At 36.2% G+C, this 24746-nt stretch overlaps 2 protein-coding genes across 6 annotated transcripts; one reads left to right on the forward strand and one right to left on the reverse strand.

Annotated features, from left to right (window-relative positions):
• The first annotated feature begins 8757 nt into the window (after nucleotides 1-8757).
• LOC109810747 (rac-like GTP-binding protein ARAC8) lies at nucleotides 8758-12734 on the forward strand. 2 transcript variants are annotated; one of them, XM_083076675.1, is made up of 8 exons: nucleotides 8759-9064; nucleotides 9333-9420; nucleotides 9826-9935; nucleotides 10023-10086; nucleotides 11020-11084; nucleotides 11167-11232; nucleotides 11760-11857; nucleotides 12435-12734. In XM_083076675.1, exons 1-8 carry the CDS (start codon nucleotides 8957-8959, stop codon nucleotides 12472-12474), a joined length of 639 nt encoding a protein of 212 aa, XP_082932801.1. In that variant the 5' UTR covers nucleotides 8759-8956; the 3' UTR covers nucleotides 12475-12734. The 2 variants fall into 2 exon arrangements, with proteins under 2 accessions (XP_082932802.1, XP_082932801.1); XM_083076676.1 differs by lacking the exon at nucleotides 12435-12734 and having other exon boundaries at nucleotides 8758-9064; nucleotides 11604-11857.
• Nucleotides 12735-12813: 79 nt separating this feature from the next.
• Nucleotides 12814-20325, reverse strand: LOC109810746 (uncharacterized). Of its 4 annotated transcripts, none has more exons than XR_014434519.1 (5): nucleotides 20054-20325; nucleotides 19317-19688; nucleotides 14803-19225; nucleotides 14364-14434; nucleotides 12814-13121 (listed from the first exon to the last, which is right to left on the reverse strand). XR_014434519.1 is itself a non-coding variant. In XM_020374290.3 (4 exons), exons 1-3 carry the CDS (start codon nucleotides 20189-20191, stop codon nucleotides 14831-14833), a joined length of 4905 nt encoding a protein of 1634 aa, XP_020229879.2. In that variant the 5' UTR covers nucleotides 20192-20325; the 3' UTR covers nucleotides 12814-13121; nucleotides 14803-14830. The 4 variants fall into 4 exon arrangements, 2 of the variants coding, with proteins under 2 accessions (XP_020229879.2, XP_029129687.2); XR_014434520.1 differs by lacking the exon at nucleotides 12814-13121 and adding an exon at nucleotides 13655-13869; XM_020374290.3 differs by lacking the exon at nucleotides 14364-14434.
• Nucleotides 20326-24746: the final 4421 nt, after the last annotated feature.

Here is a 24746-nt window from a genome sequence, read left to right on the forward strand (position 1 = left end):
ATCAACTAAGGGGAGTTTCAGTGTTATCGAAGATTGATTTGAGATCCGTATATCATCAGATCAAGGTGAAGGAGAGTGATATACCAAAGACTGCTTTCAGGACTAGGTATGGTCACTATGAGTATGTAGTGATGCCTTTCGGTGTCACTAATGCTCCGGTGATGTTCATGGATTATATGAACACGATTTTTAGGTCATTCTTGGATAGATTTGTGGTGGTCTTCATTGATGATATATTGGTATATTCTAGATCTTTGGAAGATCATCGTGAGCATTTGAGGTTGGTTTTAGTGGTGATGAGAGAGAGGCAGTTGTATGCCAAACTGTCCAAGTGTGAGTTTTGGTTGTCTGAGGTGAAATTTTTGGGGCGTGTGATATTGGCAGAAGGGATTGCAGTGGATTTGGCCAAGGTAGAGGCTATGATTCAGTGGGAGCGTCTAAGGACTGTTACGAACATTAGGAGTTTTGTTGGGTTAGGGGGCTACTATCGGAGATTCATAGAGGGTTTTTCTCGAATAGTAATGCCTTTGACTCAAATGACCCGAATGGATTAGCCTTACATTTGGACGGAGGCTTGTGAGCGGAGTTTTCAGAAATTGAAGAGACGGTTGACTACTTCTCCGATTTTGGTGTTACCTGACACTAGTGAACATTTTGATGTGTTCTGTAATGTTTCTCACTAGGGGTTGGGTTGTGTGTTGATGCAGGGAGGGAGAGTAGTGACATATGCTTCGAGGAAACTTAAGACCCATGAGAGGAACTATCCCACTCATGATTTGGAGCTTGAGTTGTGGTGTTTGCCTTGAAGTCGTGGAGGCACTATCTGTATGGTGCGCAGTTTAGTGTGTTCAGTGATCACAAGAGTTTGAAATACCTGTTTGATCATAAGGAGTTGAATATGAGGCAGAGGAGGTGGATGAAATTCCTAAAGGACTTTGACTTCTAGTTGATGTATCATCCTGGAAAGACGAATGTGGTAGTAGATGCATTGAGTAGGAAATTCATTCACATATCGGCTATGATGATTAGGGAGTTGGAATTGATTGAGGAATTCAGAGATTTGAGACTAGAGGTGGAGGTTGTTCAAGATCACATTAGTTGTGGTATGATTACCATAACTAATGAGTTCTTGAGGCAGGTGGGAACTAAGCAATTATAGGATCTAGAGTTGTTGAGGATTTTAGGATTGCTTGGTACCGAGAGGGCAGCTAGTTTTGAGCTTGGTGCTGATGGGATTCTCAGATTTAGAGGTCAGATTTGTGTACCTCAGGATTCAAAATTGAGGAGAGTTGTTCTGGAGGAGGGGCATAGTAGTCGCCTTAGCATACATCCCGTATGACTAAGATGTATCACGACATCAAGAAAAGTTTCTGGTGGCCTAGTATGAAGAGGGAGATAGCAGAGTTTGTGATAGCATGTCTGACTCGTCAAAAAGCGAGGATTGAGCATCAGAGGCCTGGAGGGGTTTTACAGTTGATGGAGATTCCAGAGTGGAAGTGAGATAGTGTCACTATGGACTTTGTAGTTGGGTTACCTAGGACAGCTAAGAACAGTGACGTTATCTGGGTGATTATTGATAAGTTGACAAAGTGTGTGCACTTTCTTCCTGTCAACAAGAGGTGGTCCTTGGAGAGGATTGCACAGTTGTATATCAGAGAGATAGTACAGTTGCATGGTGTGCCTTCCAGTATTATCTCTGATCGAGATCCAAGGTTTACTTCTAGGTGTTGCCAGACTCTGCATCAAGAGTTGGGGACAAAGGTTGAGGTTGAGCTCCACTTATCATCCATAAACAGATAGTCAGTCGGAGATAAAAATTCATTCACTTGAGGATCTCCTGAGAGTTTGTGTGTTGGATCATCTAGGTAGCTGGGAGGAAGTGTTACCACTAGTGGAGTTTACCTACAACAATAGTTGTCATTCTAGTATTGGTATGACGCCTTTTGAGGCTTTGTATGGCAGAAGATGTAGGACTCCATTGTGTTAGTTTCAAGAGGGTGAGTCAGTAGTGATTGGTCCGGAGTTAGTTCTTTAGATTAGTAAGATGGTGAGACAGATTCAGGAGAGGTTGAGAGCTACCCAGAGTCGACAGAAGTCATATGCTGATAAGAGGAGGAGACCTCTAGAGTTTGAGGAGGGAGAACACGTGTTTCTCAAGGTGACACCCACTACTGGAGTAAGAAGGGTTGTAAGGGCCAAGAAGCTCACACCGAGATTCGTTGGTCCTTACCAAATCCTTCATCGTGTAGGTTCGGTGGCTTATCAGTTGGCGTTGCCTCCAGTTCTGTCCAACCTACATGATGTATTTCACGTTTAAGTTGAGGAAGTACATCAAAGACCCGAGTCACGAGGTGGAATTGGATGAGGTGCAAGTTAGAGAGAACTTGACCTATGAGAAGAGACCGGTAGTTGTGGTTGATCACAAGTTGAAGGAGCTTCGGGACAAGTCCACCATCTTGGTGAAGGTTTTTTGGGATACAACTATTGGTGAGGCGAGCTAGGAGGTGGAGAGTCAGTTCAAGGAACGATATCCAATCCTCTTTGCAGGTAAGCCTATTTTCGGGGACGAAAATTCCTATTTGTTGGGGGGTATTGTAACGTAGTAAGTAGATTTTAGAGTTTAGTTGACTCTAGAGAGAGGAGTATATAAGGATTTCTATGGTTCAATTGATGCATGAATTTGGAGAATCCATGGTTGGATTGGAGAAACTTCTCATTTTCGGGGTTTTGGGAAAAATGGGATTTTTAGTGATTTTGATGCATCAGATGGGTGCATGTTGAATCTGAGTTTTTTTTTAGTTGTATGGAGTCTATGCATTGAGTTTTCTTTGTTTGCATGTGGCTGGATTTGTTGATTTTCAGGTATTGGAAGAATTTTTTGAAGTTTTGGAGGCGGCTGTTTGAATTTGCGTCGGGCGCAGTTCTTGGCGTCGGGCGTGCCTTCATTAGAGGCAACCATTTCAAAATCACGTCAGGCGCGAGGCTAGTCGCGCTGAGCGTGAATTGAAATGGAAGTCTCTGGATGAGTTCGTACTAGGCGTGAGAGGAACCACGTCGGGCGCGATATCAGATAATGGTTAGGTGAGGAATTTTATGAGATGGCGTCAGGCGCAGGATTGATGCGCCAGGCGTGGAGAGACTCTGAATGGTCTCTGTTTGGAGCACGTCAGGCGCAGGTGGGTGCATCGGGCATGAAGACTCTTATGAGTCTCTGTTTCAAGGACGTCGGGAGCAAGCTGAGAGCACCATGCGTGGATGAGTTTTAGGACTCTCGGGTTGGGATTAGGTCGGTCGCGCTCAGGCTGCGCCGAGTGTGAATATGTTTATGAATGATTGATTTGAAATGATGTTTATGCATGTTTAAAGTGGAAGAATTGATCATGTATGTCTAATATATGATGTATGGTGGTGTATGATTCATATGTATGCTTAGTGATGATATGTATGAATGTTTAAATATGATATGGCATGTGTATATGTTCATATGACAATGATATTGATCATGATGGTGGATTTGCCATGTATGATGAATGATGCATTATTGCATGTGATGCCTTATGGCATGTGTCTAGCCTAGGACTTGAGGAGAGGAAAATATTTTTGAATTAGAAAATCTCACATAGAGTCTCTTGAGAGTAGTGCTTGGATAGGCCACTGATATAAATGAGAGTGGTGCTTAGATAGGCCACTGATTTTGGGTGAGAGTGATGCTCAGGTAGGCCACTGGTTTGGGTGAGTCTCCTCTAAGTCCTTAGCTAGTATTGGAGCGGAGTATGAGGTCGAGGGTTATTCCTTTAACCAAGTATTGGGGAAGGTGCGTGGTTCCTTGCAGATAGTCGATGGAAGAACTCCACAAGTGACTTGGTAATGCATGTTAAGGTCGTGGTAAGCCTGTATCCAGTTGTGCTATACTTGACGGTGGAACCGAACTTCCAAGTGTGTAAGTGACATCATCCGAGTAAACCTGAGTAAGGATTTATATCCTATTTAGCTGTGACCGAGCGGGCGCACTGGGCATGAAAACGGTTGGGGTGGTTTCGGTAGGATTGGGATGTCACTTATATTGCTCTGTTGTTAGGGACATCTCCTAGGTGTATGCGTGACGACGCATTAGATGATGGATATGCATTAATATCTATCATGAGTTGCATGTATTGCATGATTGCTATGATGATGAAGTGTATGGTGTTTTACTTCATGTTTGATGAATTGATGAATGATTGAGATGGAAGTTCCTGTGGGACTTGACTGGGTGAATTGGTACTATAGATTGTTATTCTGTACTTGTATGGTTGCTTTTTGAACTCTAGCTTACCCTTCTGTTTCCATGTTGATGGACTGCAATGATCATCTTGTGTATGGAAGCATGTCAGGGTTAGGTTAGAGCTGGTTGATGTGACCGCTGCGAGATGAGGAGTTTGGTCCTCGTGTTAGAGTTACCATTTTGGGTAACGGTTTTGTCTGTGCTTGACCAGCACTAGGACGATATTATTTTGGAATGACTGTACATATATGATGTTATATTTTATACATAGAAACTTAGTTATTTTTCTTCTTATTTATACTTATATGTATGAGTTATCCAGTTTTAATATTTCTCCTAGTTAACTATTAGTAGTGCAATTTCACTAAGTGTAGGGATCATGGCAGGTCGTTACATTTTCAAACTACATTTTTTGATTGTTACTGACTTGTGAGACCTAGGAAAAATTTTTAGAAGAAAAAACAAAATAAATTTTAATAGAATTTTCTTTCTAATCATATTTTTTCTTTGTTAATAACTAATTTTTTGAGAATTTAATCTATCATCGTTAATGGAATTTATCTTTTCAACTATTTTTTTCTTTGTTAAAAACGATATTGTCCATTAAAAATGAGATTATCCCTCACAATTATTTTTTTAATTTTACGAGACTTGTAATAATACACACAAAGACATTTAAGCACCATCTCAAAATAATTAAAATGTATAACAGAATACGGTAAGATTATGAATTTTTGTAATAATAACTATTTTAACAATTATATTTAAAGTAAATTCTAATTTGTTCATGAGTAAAAATATTTATACTGACAGTAAAAAAAATCAAATAATAAAAATAATAAATGGTTTCAAAAAATAATAACAATAAATGCAAGGACGAATGTTACCTCCAAACCAACGGTACGAAGGGCTTGCAGCGGGTTGAACCACCAAACACTCTTTATCATGGGCCCATGCTGCGTATGAATAATAAATGCACCAACTTCACACCCAATACTAAACCTAAAAGAAAATTCTTACCAAAAAAATTAAAGAAAATAAAATAAATAGTATAATAAAATATTTAGGTTAAATTGTATTTTTATCCCTTTATCATTTGATCTTTCTATTTTAAAAAAAGAGACATTTAGTCTTCCTATATTTAAAATAAGAAATTTTGTTCCTATTGTTAATTTAATTTTTGTAAATTATTAAATTTTGACATTATTTAATGACATGCTATCACTTAATTGATGTGATATTCGTAATTAAGGATGTCAAAAAAATTCATACCGGATATCCACAAATAAATTCCACCACAAGTAAAAAATAAATGTTGTAAATGAATATTCGCGGATAACAAGTACAACTCAAATATTAACGGATAGATATAAGTATTATAATATCTTTACTTGTGAAAACCTGCTAATGTTTAATTACATAATCACATATTAAATTTGTTTAAACTTATGAGAATGAAGTATTTTAACAATTAAATTTAGTTTTTAAATTGATGAATACAAAATTGTGTATAAAATTTGAATAATTTAAGTTTAAACTTTTAAACTATTATTTTTAAAGAAATTATTAGAATAAATATAAAATATTATTAAAATAACTTTAAAATTTATTTATTTTTCAAAATAAATACCCACAAATACTCGTAAATACTCGTGAGTATTGAAAAAATACGCAAATGTCTACTTAACAGATACTCGCACAAATATAAAGATAGTACAAAATAATATTTATCTTGGTGAAATATAAATAAATAATTGAGTCAATAAATAATTATCATATATGTTCACTTGAGAGAGAGAGAGAGAGAGAGAGAGCGAGAGAGAGAGAGAGAGCGAGAGAGAGAGAGAGAGAGAGCGAGAGAGAGAGCGAGCGAGAGAGAGAGAGAGAGAGAGAGAGATAGAGCGAGAGAGAGAGAGAGAGAGAGAGAGAGAGAGAGCGAGAGAGAGAGAGAGAGAGAGAGCGAGAGAGAGAGAGAGAGAGCGAGAGAGAGAGCGAGAGAGAGAGCGAGAGAGAGAGAGAGCGAGAGAGAGAGAGAGAGAGAGAGAGAGAGAGAGCGAGAGAGAGAGAGAGAGAGAGAGAGAGAGAGCGAGAGAGAGACAGAGAGAGAGAGAGAGAGAGCGAGAGAGAGAGAGAGAGAGAGAGAGAGAAATCAACAACTAAGTTGACGCCATTAAGGTCGTGAGGAGAAGAAGAGAATAATGTTTAATTTGCATCTTTATTGTATCAACCCTAAAAATGTAAGGATGTAATGTAAGTGTTTTAAAAATTTGAAGTAGGGACAAAGATGAGGATGAGTAAAGGTTTGAGGTAAATAAGTATATACCAATTTCGTCTCAATCCATGATTTAATAAATCGAATATTACTCGTATTTATATTTGTGTCCAGTCAAACTAGAAATTATGCGTTGAAATGAAGATGAGTTCAAATATTACCATGAGTATATATTTATTTGTTATCCCTAAATAGACCATCTCTCCTAACTATGTTTTTATTCATCAATAAGACTCAAAGATGACTTGTAAATGTTTATTAATGCTTATTACAATTCTTTAATATTTGTTGATATTTTTTCTTTATTAGAAAATATGATTACCCACCTTTAGATAGTAGAGCTAAATGACAACGAGACAAAATAGGTGCGAGTTTTAATATTTATGTCCTTGCGTTTGTATCATATATCCATTCTCATCTTTATTCTTGATATCCGACGGGTATAAAATTTGTATCTTATTCGCGTCCCACCGAGTATCAGGTATACTTATCTTTGCCTTGTTTCCACCCAGAAATTAATTAAATATGTTTTGTAACAAAATATATAAATAAATAAATAACACAAATTTATCCCAACCACCCCTCAAGCCCTCATTCCCACACTCACCCCACCAAGTCGTGTACCATGTGGGTTGTGACCAACCAAGAGGTCATGCTTGCGCGACTCACCCCTCAGGCAAAACATCATCATATCAAAGAGAGAGAGAGAAATCAACAACCAAGTTGATGCCATTAAGGCTGTGTGGAGAGGAAGAGAATAATGTTTACTTTGTGTCTTTGTTGGATCAACCTTAAAAATGTAAGGGTGTAGTGTAAGTGTTTTAAAAATTTAAAGTGGAGACAAAGATAGAGATGAGTAAAGGTTTGGGGTAAGTAAGTATATACTACAAATTATGTGTTAAAATCAGGATGGGTTTGAACATTACCATGAGTACATATTTATTTGTTATCCCTAAGTAGACCATATCTCCCAACTATGTTTTTCTTCATCAATAAGACTCAAAGATGACTTGTAAATGTTTTTTAATGCTTACTACAATCCTTTAAATTTAATCTTGATTTGGAAGTAATATAAATGCGTCAATTATAAAGTAATATTCAAAAAAATAACTTATATTTTATTCTCTCCCTCTCATAATAATTATCGTCTTAGATTATGTTATACATATCAAAAAGGCTAATAAATAAATAAATATTAATAATAATTTTACAAAATTAATCTTATAATTATTTTCCTTTATCGGTAACAATACAATATAATAATCATTTTTTAAAAAAATTATAAGGGATAAAAATTAAAAATAATAATTAATATTATATTAAAAAATTAACATAATACTTATTTTAAAACTTTTTTTTCTTTATAGAGAGGAAGTAATTTGTTTACATTTATAAATAAATAAATAAATAAAAAGTGTGTAACGAATGGCACTTATATGTGTTGTACGATTTTGCTATAACTGATCAATAAAAGAGTCGGTTTCTAAACTTCCGAGAAAACTTCTTTTTCTAATTTGGAATTTTGTAAATACTACTTCAAAAAGGCAGTAAAATTGAGGTATTGTCAATATTTTAGTGCCTGTTTATTTTAAAACTTCATAAATTAAAAACTATTTTTAAATCTTTAAACATATTAACATAATATATATATATATATATATATATATATATATATTTAAATTTATTTTAATTAAAGTGGATTTGACTGTAAAATTATTTACATGTCCAATTGAACACCTAGCACCACTTTTATTGGTATGAAATCATGCAAAATAAGAGTTTGATATAAATACATTACTAATATATAAAAAAATTTGAGTTTAATGAAATGTATCACGAATATAAATAAATTTTATACAATCAATTAATTAAAAATTGTCCTAATATAATTTTCAAATAATTATTATTAAAATTAACAAATTTACTATATATAATAATATGTGATTGAATGGTAATATAAAAGAATTTTACATTGTTGATGTATATTTTTTTTCTCGAAATTTTGCGTCGGCAATGATAAGTCGTCTTTAATATAATTCTTACCATAATTATTATAAAAATTAAAAAATTATAATGTACATCTGTTGGATTTTAGGTTTTTATTCAATCTAAGAAGATTTAGGGGAAATAAATTGTAGCCAGGATTGACCAAAAAAAGAGGAAAAGATAAAAAAAATTGTATTTGCAAAGACTAAGATTAAAAAGAAAAGTAATTGGCAGGTACAAAAAAAAGAGGGAATGAGTGAGAATCATGTGAAGTGCCGCCACTCTCTCTCTCTCTCTCTATATATCAGTCACTGGGTCAATCAATCAAAAGCTTCAATCTTAACAATCCAACAAAACACCCACTTCTGTCTTGTTTTGTTTCAATTATCCTCAGAGCCTCTTCTTCTTCCTTTTCTTGTGTTTGTTTGGTTCCAATGGCTGCAACAACTGCCCCGAGATTCATCAAGTGTGTCACCGTTGGTGACGGAGCTGTAGGCAAGACCTGCATGCTCATTTGCTACACCAGCAACAAATTCCCCACAGTATGGATGCTTTTCCAAAGATCGATTTTTTTTTGTCTTTGCCTTTTTGTACAATTTATTTTTATCACTAGTTATTTTGTAATTGTAATTGTTCACTGTGTTTGTACGTATGTATGTGCATCCTGAATTGTGCTCGGTTATGTTGAAATCATCTTAATTTGGCAAAAGCAAATTATTTTATATGTGGGTGTTGAGTGCAGAAAGTTACTTTGTAAAATTGCACAATTGGGTTTCTCTGATTTTGCTTTCCCCCTATGTTGATCATCAGGACTATATTCCCACTGTGTTTGATAATTTCAGTGCCAATGTGGTTGTTGAAGGCACAACTGTCAATTTAGGCCTTTGGGATACAGCTGGTATACTTACTCAGACTTGTTACAGTTCTTTTTTCTTTTTTTTTTTGAGGAGAGAAAGGGGTTTCAGTTATACACAGACATGTAAAAATGAAAATTGGCATATAGTTTCTTGAGATTGAATACAATATCCTTCCTTTTTAACTGTTTGAAATACATTATACTAACATCCCCTGTTACAGCCATTATATTGTGCACCTGTGTTAGAGGCGTTATTGTAAAATGTAAACTTTAAAAAGATAGGGGTATGTAGTGTGCAATTTCAAGAAACTACAGGAGGTATCAGTTTAATTTGCTTGAATAATATATAGGGGATGATGATGAGGATTGTTTTCTGTTGTGGCTGATAGAATGATGTATGTCAAAAGGTAAAGGTTATGTTGTATTTGTTTGCAATATCTTCCTTAGGGCAAGAGGATTACAACAGGCTGAGGCCTTTGAGCTACAGGGGGGCAGATGTCTTTGTCTTGGCTTTTTCTTTAGTTAGTCGCGCAAGCTATGAGAATGTGTGGAAGAAGGTATGCTTCAGTGCTTGTGTCTCTGAATTAGTACTTTAATATCTTGCAGATTTCTCTTTTGTTCTCTAATTTGTATGCACTGTCCAGTGGATCCCTGAACTCCAGCATTTTGCCCCTGGCATTCCATTGGTATTAGTTGGAACCAAATTGGGTAAGTCATCAATCACTTGTGTCAATGCTTGTCTCAGCCTAATGCTAATTTGTCTTCCAATTAGCATCACCCCAATATGAGGAAATCAGTGACTACAGGACTAGAACTCATCTATTCCCTTTTGATGCCAGAACCATGGCAACTAACCCATATTCTTAGATTAGAAGCTTAAGATTTTATTTTGTCATGTTGAAACACATAATCATTTTGCATAGACTTATTGATCTCTTCAACAACACAATTCATCAAAAATATTCTCAAGTTTTGTGCCAAACTATACATTTTTGAACATAACAAACTCCTTTTTCACAAAACTTACAAAGGCTGGCATTCGTGTTGAATTTGCATGTATGCATACCTCCAAACTTGTCTGTGCATGTCTATTATAGTGTAGGCACATTTTAATTTAAATTTAGTTCATCACATGTTGGTTATCCAGTAAGGAAGTTATATTCAAATATAAATGATTGCTTGACCAAAAAAATTATACTACAACAATGCCATGTCATACCATTGATACCATCTACTTCCATTAGAGTAAAGAAGAACTCTTGTGCTTTAAGCTTTAAAGGCATTCACTTAGTGTAGCTTGAATATTCTTATCCCTTTTATTAATTGATCAATATTAGATAACTTGTTACTTTGGAGAATTTAGTTTTTGAAGACAGTCCACTGATAATTGAAGGGTTCTGGTATTTTTTATTCCAGAACATCCTAAAATAAATCTTATGTAGCAGCATAGCTTCTATATTTCAGATAATATTTCTCTTGCATCTATGAAATACCAAATTAGTATGGTGGTAAAATAATGATCATCAACCTATTAGATTTAAAAATGAAAAAGAAAACACTTTGGACATCTACATGTATGGTGGTAGTCTGGCATTGTTACTGATCTCTGCATTAACTACCGTGTTTATAATGAGAGTGCAGATCTGCGAGAAGACAAGCACTATATGGCTGATCATCCTGGCTTGGTGCCTGTGACTACTGAGCAAGTACAGATTTTCCTTCATTAAATGATTATAGAGTTGAATGTGTAGTGAGTTTTAAAACTTTTGGCCTTTTATTCATAACTAGGGTGAGGAACTCCGTAAACAGATTGGAGCTACCTATTATATTGAGTGCAGCTCAAAAACTCAGCAGGTATGATCATACTACCATTGTATTCTTGCAATTCTTGAATGTCACAAGCTGTATATGAAAAAAAAAAACGCACATTGTCATGTAAAGAAAGCTAACTTTACTCCTCACTTATTATCGTACTGAGGAATGCAATTCAAAACGAAATAAAATATGGTAGGTGTGTGGAAGATGTCCAATAACTTGAATCAATGATGCAAAAGCTCTGACCAAAATTGGTCATTTCCCTATGTTGCTTAGGGAATTTTAGTTATAGAGATATTATCCAAAAGATCCTACTTCATCAAACGGATGCATATGTAGAATGTGTAAAATTATCCAAAAAAATTGTTTATATAGGATGTGAAAAATTGTAAAATAAAGTTATGTTGTAGTTGGTTTGCTCGTATGATGTACGTGTTGTCAAAGAATCTATTGGTATGTCTCTCCATTTCGGTATGCAGGATATTTTTCATGATTTTTGCATATAAATACTTTAATTTTTCTTAAATATTCTGCCTGAAATGGATTATTTCCCAATGCCATTGCAGAATGTGAAGGCAGTTTTTGATGCTGCTATCAGAATGGTCATCAAGCCTCCACAAAAGCAAAATGAGAAGAGGAAGAAAAAACCACGTGGCTGTTTCCTGTTAGTACACTTTTTACATATTATGTCTATTATATATTTTGTGTGGGGGGAGCCTAACACTTTATACTTTGACACCACACTACTTCCATGTCAAGAATTTTATATTTTTATTGACATCCCATTGACGGTTCCTTCTGGCTACTCTCCTTAATTTAGTTGTCAAATAGTTTATTAGTTGGTTGTACTTACCCAAAAATTTATTGTGAGAATCAACAACTAATAAAATATTTATGAACTAGTTAGGGTAGGCTACCTATACTTAAGGAAAACAATAATGAATAACGTTGCAACTCCCATTAAACCACCTTAGTTTATGAAAAGCGATGTACTCATGTTTAGTGCAGTTATAGTGTCTGTTGTCTGGCTGTCATAAAATTATGCCCACATGTTAGAACTGTATGCAATATGGCGCTTTGTTTTCACTTTTCAGTGTTTTGTTATAGTATATCCTGTCTGGCTGCGATAAATAAATGTTCCCATGAAAAAATTGTATACAAGATGGCTTTAACTACAGATCGTGATTAGTTTACAATTTAATTTTTGTTCTTGGATTTAATTGATCTCGGTGAAAATGCAGAAACATCCTCTGTGGAAGGAATATTGTTCGTCATAAATGAAACACTAGGTGTCTACATCAGTATTTCATCCAAAAGTTTCACGCGCTATGTGGGGGAGTTTGTTTACCGTTTCGTAGAAATTTTAAACTTGACGTAAAATCACTTGGCTGGAGTTTGCAGTATAGCTACTTACAATTGGATGTTTTCAGTTAAATTTCTGTCTTAGAAACTTTACACTCGATAGCCTGTAAAGAAAAGACAGCGTGAGTTTGTTTGCTACTACCATTTATTTTGTTTGGAAATGAAAGAGTTTCAATGTACATACAGCATACATGAGGTGGAGTCGTTATCTGATATTCATGGCTCTCGTGCAAAATTAGCCAATGTTTGATTCAGATGTAGTATTAATGGCTTTTCAACTGGCATTTATTTTTTTCACTTGAGATAAATCTTTATACAAAATATTTGTTACATCGATAAAGAGCATCGTATTTCGGATAGTTTGCCAATATCAATTGCTTATTTTGCATTCGCCGATTTGAGGTTTTATAGTAGTCGATTCTCAAATGATATTGCAGCCGAGTCATTACTCATAAGCACCTTGACCCAAGTTCTCTCCCGCCTTCATATTTTAAGAGAAAAATCGAGCCTCCAACACAACTGGGCGATGTTCATGCGTCATAATCGGTGAACAAAGATTACATGACCTAACATTAAGAAATTTCTTTCATAAGCTGCAGAATTTAAATCGAAATCATTTACTCGCACAACAAAAATATAAGTCGATTAAAAGTATTGTATTAACTCGATTACACTGCATCTCAAATTAGAACTATTTCGATAGCACTAGGCTGATCTTTATTTATTCTTCATCGAGCAAAATGCGCGGAAATCACAACTTGTCAATCTCATTCTGTTTCCCCTATTTCCACTTGAACATCCTCAACGAAAATGGCACCGTATATATTACACATTACAGGAAAAACTTATATACAGACTAGAGTGAGGCTTGAAAATTTTTGTAAGACAAAAACTAGACAGTTTCAGAATAATGACAATGTATCACAACATTATCTTTTTAAATTTCGTTTCCTAATTACTCATTGTCTCTCAAGATTCGTCGCTATATTTTATGTTTCTATAAATAAAAATTGGTTTTCTAATATTAATATATTAAACACAATTCAATGTTCTATTGTCTTATATCCGTCCCTCAATACTAACCCCAATAATCATCGGCTGGCAAACCAATCAGAATTTCTACAAAATAGCTATAGAAACAATTTGCAGGCACTGAAATCAAGGACCGGAAATTTTTTTCTGGTTTCTACAGCTTATTAACATCTAGAAGAAAAATAAAGTCACAAGCTTCGAAAAGTATAGCCTATCGTCTGGAGAGGCTCCTATTCCAGCCCGTAATTTATCACCAAAGTCATCGTACCAAACAAGAAGTGACTACAAAAACAAAATTCCAGTAACTATGAATACACTAATCAAGGTTAACAATACCACCCCGTTGCAAATATCAAGTATCAAAAAGTCCAGGAGACATGATCCGAAGAGTTAAATGATTGAATGTGAAAGAAACTGGGATACAGCATTATATCAACCACAACAAAGGAAGAAATTCAAATGTCAAATTTCGTTGGTCACCCAGCTAGCATATATATTTGTATGTGTGTATGTGCAATTAAAAAAAAGATTTTAATTTAGAATCTCAACAAAAAAGGGGATTTCTACTTGAGCAGTTCCACAACCCAACTTGCATTACTAGAAGGACTAAGGGAGAGTTTTGATCCACTAGATATAGATGCAACAAGTATGGGTTCTTATCTACAAAGGAAAAATTGATGATCCGGAACCAACCTAGAAAGATTCCTTTAAAATACATTTGATAAACTACAGGATTGGGGGTCGTAGTCTACTAACATAATCAAACGCTAACTTACCACCCAATGCTCCCAAAAGCATAAATTAGATGAAGATCTCTGCAAGTTGACCATTGTCCATCCTCAAATCACTGAAGACAAGACATTTAGTACACAAACAATTACTTTAAGCAGCATAACATTTAATTGGGAATTACCAAAAAAGGAAACAAAAAAAGAAAATTTGTGGAAAAAAAAAAACTATCAAGAAAAATGAAATTTAGAAGATGCACAATAGGCTACAAAAGAGCAGAACTTAATGAAAATGGGACAAAGACTGCCCACAGAAATTGCAATAGCAATAGCATTTATTCCTTTATCATTTAAATATATTTCTTAACGAAAAAAGTAACCCCTCCACTGAATAACATCAGCATGATGCAGGATAAATTTTCAGATATCCTCTCCCACAAGTGACCAAGTGTTACAAACATTTGAATATACAAAACTACACACTTACAAGCATTTGTGGTCATCAGATTGTATGATTACAGATTGCTATTGCCATGAGGATTGGTTGTAGCCATCCCAGGCTCCTTTCTCTTGCGAACACTACCAGACAGCTGGATCCTTGCATGCTCCTCAGCTAGGGCCTGGGAACTAGCAACAGAAAGTTGCCTGGATTGAAGAGATGAAGTCTCATCTCTGCCCTCTATGTCTGAACCTCCGGGTCCAGCATTAAGATCTAAACCCTGCCTTGCCCATTTTCTACTGGTCTCAGCACTACCACTATTGCTACCTTCTGAAAGCCCAACAACAAAATGCCTGGGGTAATGAGGTGAAACTGTGCCAGCAGGACCCATTAACTGAGAATTTACTGCAGGGAAGCAAAGCCGGTTGCCTGATGTAGGATATACATAAGTAGTTGATCCAGCAGAAAAAGATGCTGATGGAAGAGGAAAGCTGGAATTAAAAGGGAAGACGGGATATTCAAATGGAGCAGATGCATATGACACCGCAGGAGATGATGACAATACTGGGCCCCTATAAATATCAGGTCCAAATGGGTTGCCACCAGCAGCAGGAGTCAACAACCTGTGTGGCCCATTTGGGGCAACAATTGAAAAGGGCTGGTCCCCTCTATCAGGCATAATTGAAGATATTGTGACAGCAGAATAAGTGTTTCCACTGGAAGGAAGCCAGGAAGAGAAGTTGCTTGGCTCAGTAGTACTCGCCCGAAGTCCAGAAACAGGTGGTTGAGATGGCACACTGCTCCTGGCATGCTGAGAGAATAATGGGGATTCGGTGGTGATTTCATCGACTGAAGGTCCATTGTTCAAATCAAAGTCCCTGTGGACATTCCCCTCTCTATTTGGTGGACCACCTAATGATGACTTCACCTGCATAATTGGCACATCAATTTTGTGATTACTGCTTGTGGAGCAGTGACCAATGTCAGAAGCTTCGTCCACTTGGTTCAAGTCGAGATCGAGCCCTCCAGAGCAGCGAACAGGTGAAGCCATTTTACTGCATACAGGATCATGACCATTGGCTGCAAGAGACACAGAATCTGTGTGACGAGCACAAGCTTGAGAAGAAATATCATCCAGAATTCTTTCATCAGCAACATTCAAGTCAATATCCAATGGTGCTCGGCTCTGCTTTCCAGCTGCAGCATCAGGTACACAGGTAGTTAGTGTACCAAGAGGCATTTCCATAACTTTCCTGGGCTCAGCTGGCCGGAATGCACTAGTGGCAGCTGATCCCTTCCAACCAATTTCCCCTTTACTTCTCAATAAATCTTCAGGAGGCACAAAGGGCCCCTTTGCAGCAGCAGCCACAGCAACTGGAGCGGGAATACCACAAGACATAGATAAAGCAGGAAATGGCACTGGACTGATCAATCGGCCAGCAGGCCCAGATCCAGATGTGGGAATGCTGTTGAACTCACCACATTTTACATCATCTGCATTGAGTCTTTCATTTAGATCAAATCCAACCTTTGCATCTGCATCTGACACAGGTCCAGCAGACACGGAAGAAGCATCTGCAGTGGTAGAGGTGCACTCCTCAGCCTCTTGATCTTCCATGGCAGTCAATTTTGAACCTTTAGGATCAATATGCTTATCCATTTCTTGTGATGGGCCACTAGGGGAGTCTTTGGGGAGTACCTCTCTGTCATGTTGGTCATGAACCTCTTTAGCTTCTAAATTCTCCTCCACGTGTTCAGCAGCAACAGCAGTCACGGTAGAACATAAGCCTCTATTCTCAGGCATTGTCAAGGCATCACTTTCACACTCATTTCTTTGCTTTTTAGACTGACTAGCACGATTCTCAGCATCAACATCATCAGCTTTATCAGATTTCTGTTCAGTGAAGTCTTCAGGAACCTTATCAACACTAGGACCAGAAGAATGGAGTACATTCTCATCTATTCCTCTTGCCGAATCAGACTTCATAAGAACACTAGGAAGCTTTTTAGCTGTGGGTCCACCACCACGAGATCCTTCAGCAGTACAGTTATCACTCTGTACTTCCACTTCAATGGAGATATGTGACAATTTTTCCGTTACTTCTGCCTCAACTCCCACACCACAGCCGACCTTAACATCAATAACTTCACCAGCCTTCACAACCTGATCAACATCCTCCCGAAGCTGCTTGCTTCTGTCACCATCTCTAGCTTCTTGAACATTATTTCCAGGAAGGTCACCCAATGAACTAGGAACATGTTTTTCATTTAATTTTCCATTGCTTTCTAAAACAGTTTCAGTGACCTGTTGCAAATCCATAGCACATGCATCAACACATTTATTTAGCTCTCTTGAAGCTTTCCCTTCGGATGCTCGAAAATCAGAATCGTTTTCATCATTTGCCCCTAAATCACCTGTTACAGAACCCTGTTTTTTATTTTCACCTTCAAGACCATTATTTGAGTGGCATTCATCCCGGACAAGATTTTCTTCAGAGGACTTAACAACACCATTGCCTGTGCATGACTGTTCAACAGCAGTAACATTTCTTTCTGGAGATCCAGCTGGAGTTAACAATTCAGATTTCAGTATCTCTCCAGTAGCCACACTAGCAAGAAGATTCATTCCCACATCATCCGCTTCAGAGTACTTAACACCTTCAATTAAAGCATTTATTGAGCTATAAGAAGCATCCTGCAAATTTCCAGCTTTATTTTCATTTCCAGATGATGAGGAAGCAGCTTTTGATACCTCCAATGTTTTTTTACAATCATCACCAGTCCGGCAGCGCTCTTTATCAGTAACTGCAGCAGGTGATCCATCCCCCTCATCAGAGCCAGTCAATACATCTTTGAAATCATTACTCTGCCAAGATTCAGTATTAATTTCTGAGCCAATATTGGCTCGATAAAAGTCATTTTTTTCCTTTGAACCGTGATCAAACTGATCATGCTTCTCTGGAAGGACAGGAGATGAGGCTCGACTATTCATGATTGTAGGATCATCAAAAGAACCAGCACTGGCACTTCGTGCAGGACTCTTGCCTTGGTTTGGAATTTTAACAATCAGCTTGGCAGTATTCCCCTCAAGAGAAGTTCCATCAAGTGCTTTTTCCATTAATCCAGGTTGAGATATTTTGTCTGAAGTTAAATTTTTGTGCAAGGTGGAATTCCTACTTGATCCACTTTCCCTTGCACGTCCAGATGGAGTTGAACCTGAAAATCCATTAATAGATTTTCGATGCCGTGAAGAACCTCCAGATATCTTATTTGCACTCATTGCAGTAGAGCTTCTGGCATCCTCCTTCCCTGAAAGACCTCCAGTTTTAGCATGGTCACTAGAACAAGATTGACTATTGTTGTGTGATTGACTAGAACTAGTGCTTTTTTCTTCCCTTGCATTTGCCATGGGAAGTTCAGAACCTCCACTGACAGCAGCAATACGGGGCTGTCCATCTTTTAAGTTTGCAGTCGCAGATGCAGGGGATGGCACTGATTTAGCAGGCCCTGGAAAGGCAGATGTCAATGCAGATCTAGTAGTATTCTCTCCTTGGACAATCTTCACAGAGGCAGTTTTGGATGCGGAAAGCTGTGTAACTGAACTCTTCATGGCAACATCAGATGAAGCACCTGAGTGTCTATTCCCACCTTGACCAACATCAGAAGGACGTGATTTGGAAGGCCAGTGGACAGTGGCACCAGAACCAGACTTTGCATCCTTTATATTCATTTCAGCTTCAACACGTTTCTTCCATGTGTCAACTAAACCTCTTGCTTTCTTCTGAATTTCAGTGTTTTTATGAGTTCGCAAATGATTTACAGATTTTCCGATGTTGCATGTCTGCAAAGCCTGAAGATTTACTGGGAGCTTATCAAGTGCCCGAAGCAATACCAAGAGAAACTCCTCTACAGATTTGTCACCATCCCGGGACCCAATACCATCACCAATCTTCCCTTTATGGACCTCTTGGAGCCACTCATCAAATACAGGCAAACCCCTCAGCTGCACAAACTGACTAAGACAATCTAATTTATCCGTAGCTGCAATGACAGCTGCAAGCAATGACCGGCTCGCTAAATCTATCTTCTTCTCATTTCTATCAGGAACCATCAGCTGCACTAATTTTTCAACTCCTTCACCATCAACAAGCCCTCCCTTTTCTGTAATTTTGGCAATCTCAGTCTTCAAATTGTTATCATGCCTACCATTAGCAGAATCACCATCCTCAGTTTTTATTGATCGCTCCCGCTTGACAGGCTCAGAGCCTTGATCTGCCCTTTCCCTTTTCCTCCCCTTAATATGAGATGCAAAGGAAGAAGCACTGTTCTGAACACTATCTGAAGCAGATTTGAACTGTGATGTTGATGTTGGACTACTCATTGGTTTAGGAGATCTACCACCTGACTGCACTGTTGCATGCATTTCTACACAAGTCCTGTATAATAGTTGATCTACTTCTTCTTGACAATCCTGGGATGACGGAGACAAAATAAGTTGGGAAAAAACCGAGCACTATAAAAAAAATCATTACAGACAGCAAAGTATGACAGAGGAAACTTACATTAATATAATCCTTATCATTTAACCACCATAAACACTTGTTCGCAATGTCATAAACCCTCCTGCACACAAACGATGAAACACCTGATGGAAGTTCAGCACCCTTAGGAAGAAATGCAACTTTACAAGGATGGAGAAGCGATTCAGCATAAATCTCATCCTTATGGAAGGTGTAGAAAATTTCGTTAGGAGCTGCCTCCAACGGCACGCCCTTGCTGAGTTTCACTTCAATGGATCGATAAAGCCAAGTAACACCCAATTTCAGTTTGTTCTCTTTGCCAATTGTCAGACAACGAATTATACCAATAAACGGAGGACGATCTTCAGATGGTTTGAAGAGAGCACAATCACCAACAATAATTTTCCGACCGTCCTATGATTTGAAAACAAAAACAAAATCCTTAGTGAACCATTAAAGTTCAATCAACAGAAATACCTCAGTGCCCTAGAGTAATTCATGTCAACGGCACTGGGAAAGAAGCATATCCTCCGACAAATAACACAAATCCTAATAATTAAATTAAATGCATTGTCGTTCCCAATTCAGCAGTTTCCATAATAATCCCCGCTCAAGACACACGCTTCCACTGTTACACACAACACACTATTCAAAACCTACAATTCATTCTCAAATAAGGTGTCAGACATAGAAAGCCCTCTTTCTTACAAGGAACCCTAAATTAAGAAGAAAAAAAATGAAAAGCTTAAAATAGAATCGTAACGCAACCCGAACAATACCTTACAGAAGGACTTCAGTGTGGACGAGGAGGAAGAAGAAGAAGAAGAAACATCGGCGTTCAGAGACGAGTCGCCACGAGAGGGGGCTTTCCACATGCGCCGAGTCCCCTTCCTCTTCTCACCTCCACCCCCATGCATAGCCTTGCATTTTCCCGAACGAGTACCATCAAATCCCCTTCCTAATTCGACCCGCGAAGCCCTCAGAATCGGCGAAACCCTAGATCCGCGCGAAACCCTAGCCCCATCGGAAGCACGCTTGGGCGACAGCACAGGGAGGCGATTCGATGTCGTAATTGGAACTGGGAGAATCGGATCGGCGCGAAGAGGAATGCGAAGGAAGGAACGAAGGAATTGGGAGGCGGCGTCGGGAGAGGGAAAGTGCGAGAATGTAGAGAGAGAAGGGAAACGGAGGAGAGAGAAAGCGTGTGGGTGAAAAGAGGGAGTAGTGGGTACTTACTAGGGGTCGGGCAGGACGGGCAGTGCGGGCAGGGAGAATGATAATGTCACAGGAAGGTGAGGGGACGTGTGGAGAATGTGACTGGAGATTGGTGCCTTGGGAAGTGAGTCACCAGCATTGACCGGTCCATCTTCTTCTTGGGTGCTTCTTATTTGACTTTCACTTTCTCTCTCTCTCTCTCTCTCATCCCTCACGCTGACAAATGCCAGTTTCTTTGTTTCTTTCTTTCTTTCCTTTCTTTTTCCCAGTTTTAGCTCTCTTTTTTTATTTATTTGTTTAAGCTTCAGAAATCGATGAGTTGGTTACGTGTATTTTTAATCATTTGCTTATATCAATCGCTGCCAACTTCTTCCAATTTTATTTTACATTTTATACACCACCAAGTATAATTCTATTCCATTAAGTCACCTCCTATAATTCTATAATTCTATTTTATTAAGTGCTAATATTGTTTTTATTTGAGCAAATTTCTTGGTGAGAGAATATTTTTGCTCTATAACAAAAGGAAAAAAGATTATATGTTTTTTTAGATGTATCTTATACATTATTAATAATATATATATATATATAATAAAGGAGTAAATTTTGAAATTAAAAATCTCTAAAGAAATGAGTATAAGAAAAGAAAAAAGTTATTACTACGAAGTTTATGATCTTCTATTTTTCTCGAGTTTCTTAATTTTTAAAGCAGATGATGTAATGAAAATTTGTTGATTTTCTTTTTTAGTTGGTTGTTTGATCTTTGTGTTGTCTTAACCAATTAGTATTAATTATGTTGAATTTGTTGGTGGTGGTGAAGGAGGGGTTTAAGGTTTTTGAACCAATCCAATAGATTGGTGATCTCTTATTAGAATTTTGATGCATGTCGAAATTAATGGCAGTTTTGAGTTGCATGTAATGGAAGGAAAGACTTTAATGGTTCGCATGTATTAAAGATTGATAGATGATGGTTGAATGTGAAGAGAGAATGAGATTTTTATGGAGGAATTTTGCATTTTTTCTCAACGAGATAGAATTCTCACTTAGCATTCACGTATATAAGATGAACATCAACCCAAATCATATTCTCACCCAACAACGAAATCGTCGCTCAATAAGAAAGCAATTTTGTGGGTGGTTCTTTTAGGTATGCCTGCTTAGCAAGAAGACTTACAAAGAGTCTAGCTCACTCAACAAGTCATAGTCATCTAGTAAGAGGACTCATAAAGAGTCTAACTTGCTTAGCGAGTTATGGTCGTCTGACAGGAGGAGTCACTGAGGATTAAGGTCAATCAACAAGTTTGAGTCACTCAGCGAAGAGCCACAAAGGCCTTAGGGGCTCAAGACTATTCTCACTTAGCAAGGGACTCCATAAAAGTTTGAGCGTCCAATGAGACCTTTATTTTTAGAAGTTTGAGTTATGTTATTTCTTATCACTTGATTGGTGTATTTTGAAATGAAATAAATGTATGATGTTGAGTTAATGATTCTTTATGAAATGTGTTGACTTATAAGAAAGTTTTATTTTTATGGTTCTCTTATATTCAAGATGATGATGATGATGTGTATATGTATATGTATGACCTTTAGTTGAGATATGATGTGTTGCATAAGATAAGTGTTGTTTTAGTGGAATATGCATGATGCATGTTTTCTGTGTTGTGAATTTGAACTTAGAATCATAAAAGAGAAAGTTGTTTCCTATGAGGAAAGATCTCATTATGAGAATTTGTGTTTTAGTGCTCTAATAGCCCAAAGATGAAAATCCTTTAAAAAGGAAGTTGACTCTTGAAGTAGGGAGTTGTTATTGTGAAGTAGATATAGATTGTTGTTGCTTATATTATATATACCATTTTTTGTTACACAAGATTACCTTATTTTTCCATGTATTAGATTATGGTGATCATATTTGATATGGAAACATATTAGGATTAAGTGGAGGGCAAGCTTGCAGAGGATGTTGTTTTGGAGTGAAGTTGTTAGGATACAATTTGTTTTTAGAGTGCTTGACTAACATCTAAACTTTTATGTTTCCAATACATAAGGAAGGAACCAGGAAAAATTGGTAGGGAGCAAATTTTTTTTAAATAATGTGTAAAATTAATGATGGTTATTATTTACATTTAATGCTTATTTAAATTTTAATCTAAGGAAAATGAAAATATTATATATCACATAAAAGTAAATGTATCTACTTTTGATAAAAGAAAAGTACTAATAAAATAACATTTCATATCGAACAACAAGATCATTTGAAATTCTATCATAATTTTTTCTTGTGGTGAATTATTTGAAGCTTATAGCATATGAGTAGGCTAAGATAAAACAATAATGACTTCTTTCTTCTTAAAAAACGAAGAAAGAGTTTTTTGAGTTGTTCTACTTTGACAAGTTAATTGTAAATTTTTTAAAACATACAAACAAAAAAATATCTAGTAAATGAAAACTCAGAACTTTTTTATTGAGACTAAGGATTAAAATAAATTATTTTTAACCAAATCAAAAAATAAATGAGAGATTAAAAAAAAGGTCAAACTAAAATATTTTATGCTTGTAAAAGGATTTTCTTATTTAAAGATCTTTTTTTTAACGACAAAATAAGAATGTCATAAAAGAAAGGGATAGAAGGTACAATGAGTACCTAATCTTTACAAAAGGTCACAAACCCACCCATACATCCAAACATGATATATCTATTGATGGTGTGAGAGGAAGTTGATCTAAGTGTGTTTGACATTCAAATTGTAATTTAGAATAACTTTGTACAATATTGTTTTATCTTTTGTTTGTGTGTAAAATTCAATTAATATTTTTTTAATTCAATTAATGATTTTGAAGTTAAATATATATAAATCCACAAATTGAGAGGTATTAAAATATAATATAGTATAACTCATAATATATTTAGATCTTCTTGAAAAAATTGATGGGAGTAACAAGTTTGTTGGAAAATTAAAAATAACACTATATCAAGTAATGTAATGGGTAGGTACAACAAGAAAGGATCTAGTGATAGACTTGATTATGTGGAGGGAAATAATTGTTAAACATTTTTCTTGTGCATATATGGGTTGGAATAAAAAGTAAAATAAAGAAAATTTTAAATAAAAAATTAAAATTAGATGTAATAATCGGTGGATAATAGGTTGTTTCATTTAGTAAAAATCAACAATGGAGTGGGCAAAATATTAGGGAGCAGATTAGGTTTTTTACTACATATCTACGTGTTATAAATTAAAAAAAATTACATATGTTAATTATTATTTGGGGAGAAGGGGGTGACTGCTCTTATTAAGATATATGTAGTTTTGTCACTGTCAGTACATATATTTTTGTTGATGTATATATTTATATGTACAAGGATGAATGTTAGGGGGATTTATGTTTTCAATTGATATTAGCATAAATGCTTTGTGTTTTCAACATCGTATACATTTTTTTTATTGCATGAATATTTAAGAACTATTTGCATGGTAATCCTAGGTTAATTGATGTGTATGTTTTTTGTTACTTAGTAACTAAGTTGTATCAAGTGTTGTAACCTATCAGACCATTACAGTTGGTGGGTAATTTGTATATATACGAGTCTTGAGGTTTGCCCTACCATAATGAGCCCTTAAGACCCAACTCGCCTAAACCTCATATAGCAAAAAACACAACAGAAGTATATTGTTTTAATGACATTTTTTTAGTACCATGTTTTCATGTATAATGTATTTTATTTTGTGTACATTTTTTTTACATTTAATTTGAGTTGCATTAATTATCAACAAGTTGTTGGTCTAAGTGGTATTAGATTTAGTTTCCTTAATCAAAGTCTCACAATTCAAGTCTTGTGTATGGAAAAAATGTAGTTGGGAGGAAAGAATCTAGAAATGAAATTTCATAAGTTCAGTTTCCAAAAGAATCTAGAGAGAAGTTAAAAAGAGAAACTTTAGGACTAGGGAGACTGTTTTTTCTTTTTGATCCTTATAGGAGTTTTCATATCCTTCCCTAAAGTGAAAATCAAGCATAGAAGTTGATCAAGAGTCCATAGAGCACATATTTGAGGAGATAAGTTAACCCTATATAGTTTTGAGTTTCATCCCTTTTCTTTTGATTTTAGCTTCTAAAAATTAATTAGGGTAATAGAAGCTTGTTTGATATTAATAGCCAATTTGATGACTTAATGTTGAGTTTTTAAAGATTTGTTTGAGTTGAGATTTTTTTGTTTTAGGTCCTACCTAGGGGGGAGTCATTTGTGTTGATTTGGTGGTT

This window comes from Cajanus cajan, chromosome 6 (genome assembly GCF_000230855.2).
Source record: "Cajanus cajan strain Asha chromosome 6, NIPB_CcT2T_4, whole genome shotgun sequence".
Classification (NCBI taxonomy): Eukaryota; Viridiplantae; Streptophyta; class Magnoliopsida; order Fabales; family Fabaceae; genus Cajanus; species Cajanus cajan.

Coding starts and splice junctions, on each gene's coding strand:
- LOC109810746 (XM_020374290.3), bottom strand. CDS start 20,191: ATGCATGGGGGTGGAGGTGAGAAGAGGAAGGGGACTCGGCGCATGTGG. Junction 19,689..20,053: donor CACTGAAGTCCTTCTGTAAG/GTATTGTTCGGG, acceptor TTCAAATCATAG/GACGGTCGGAAAATTATTGT. Junction 19,226..19,316: donor ATGATAAGGATTATATTAAT/GTAAGTTTCCTC, acceptor CCGTCATCCCAG/GATTGTCAAGAAGAAGTAGA.
- LOC109810747 (XM_083076675.1), top strand. CDS start 8,957: ATGGCTGCAACAACTGCCCCGAGATTCATCAAGTGTGTCACCGTTGGT. Junction 10,087..11,019: donor ATTAGTTGGAACCAAATTGG/GTAAGTCATCAA, acceptor ATGAGAGTGCAG/ATCTGCGAGAAGACAAGCAC. Junction 11,233..11,759: donor GCAGCTCAAAAACTCAGCAG/GTATGATCATAC, acceptor ATGCCATTGCAG/AATGTGAAGGCAGTTTTTGA.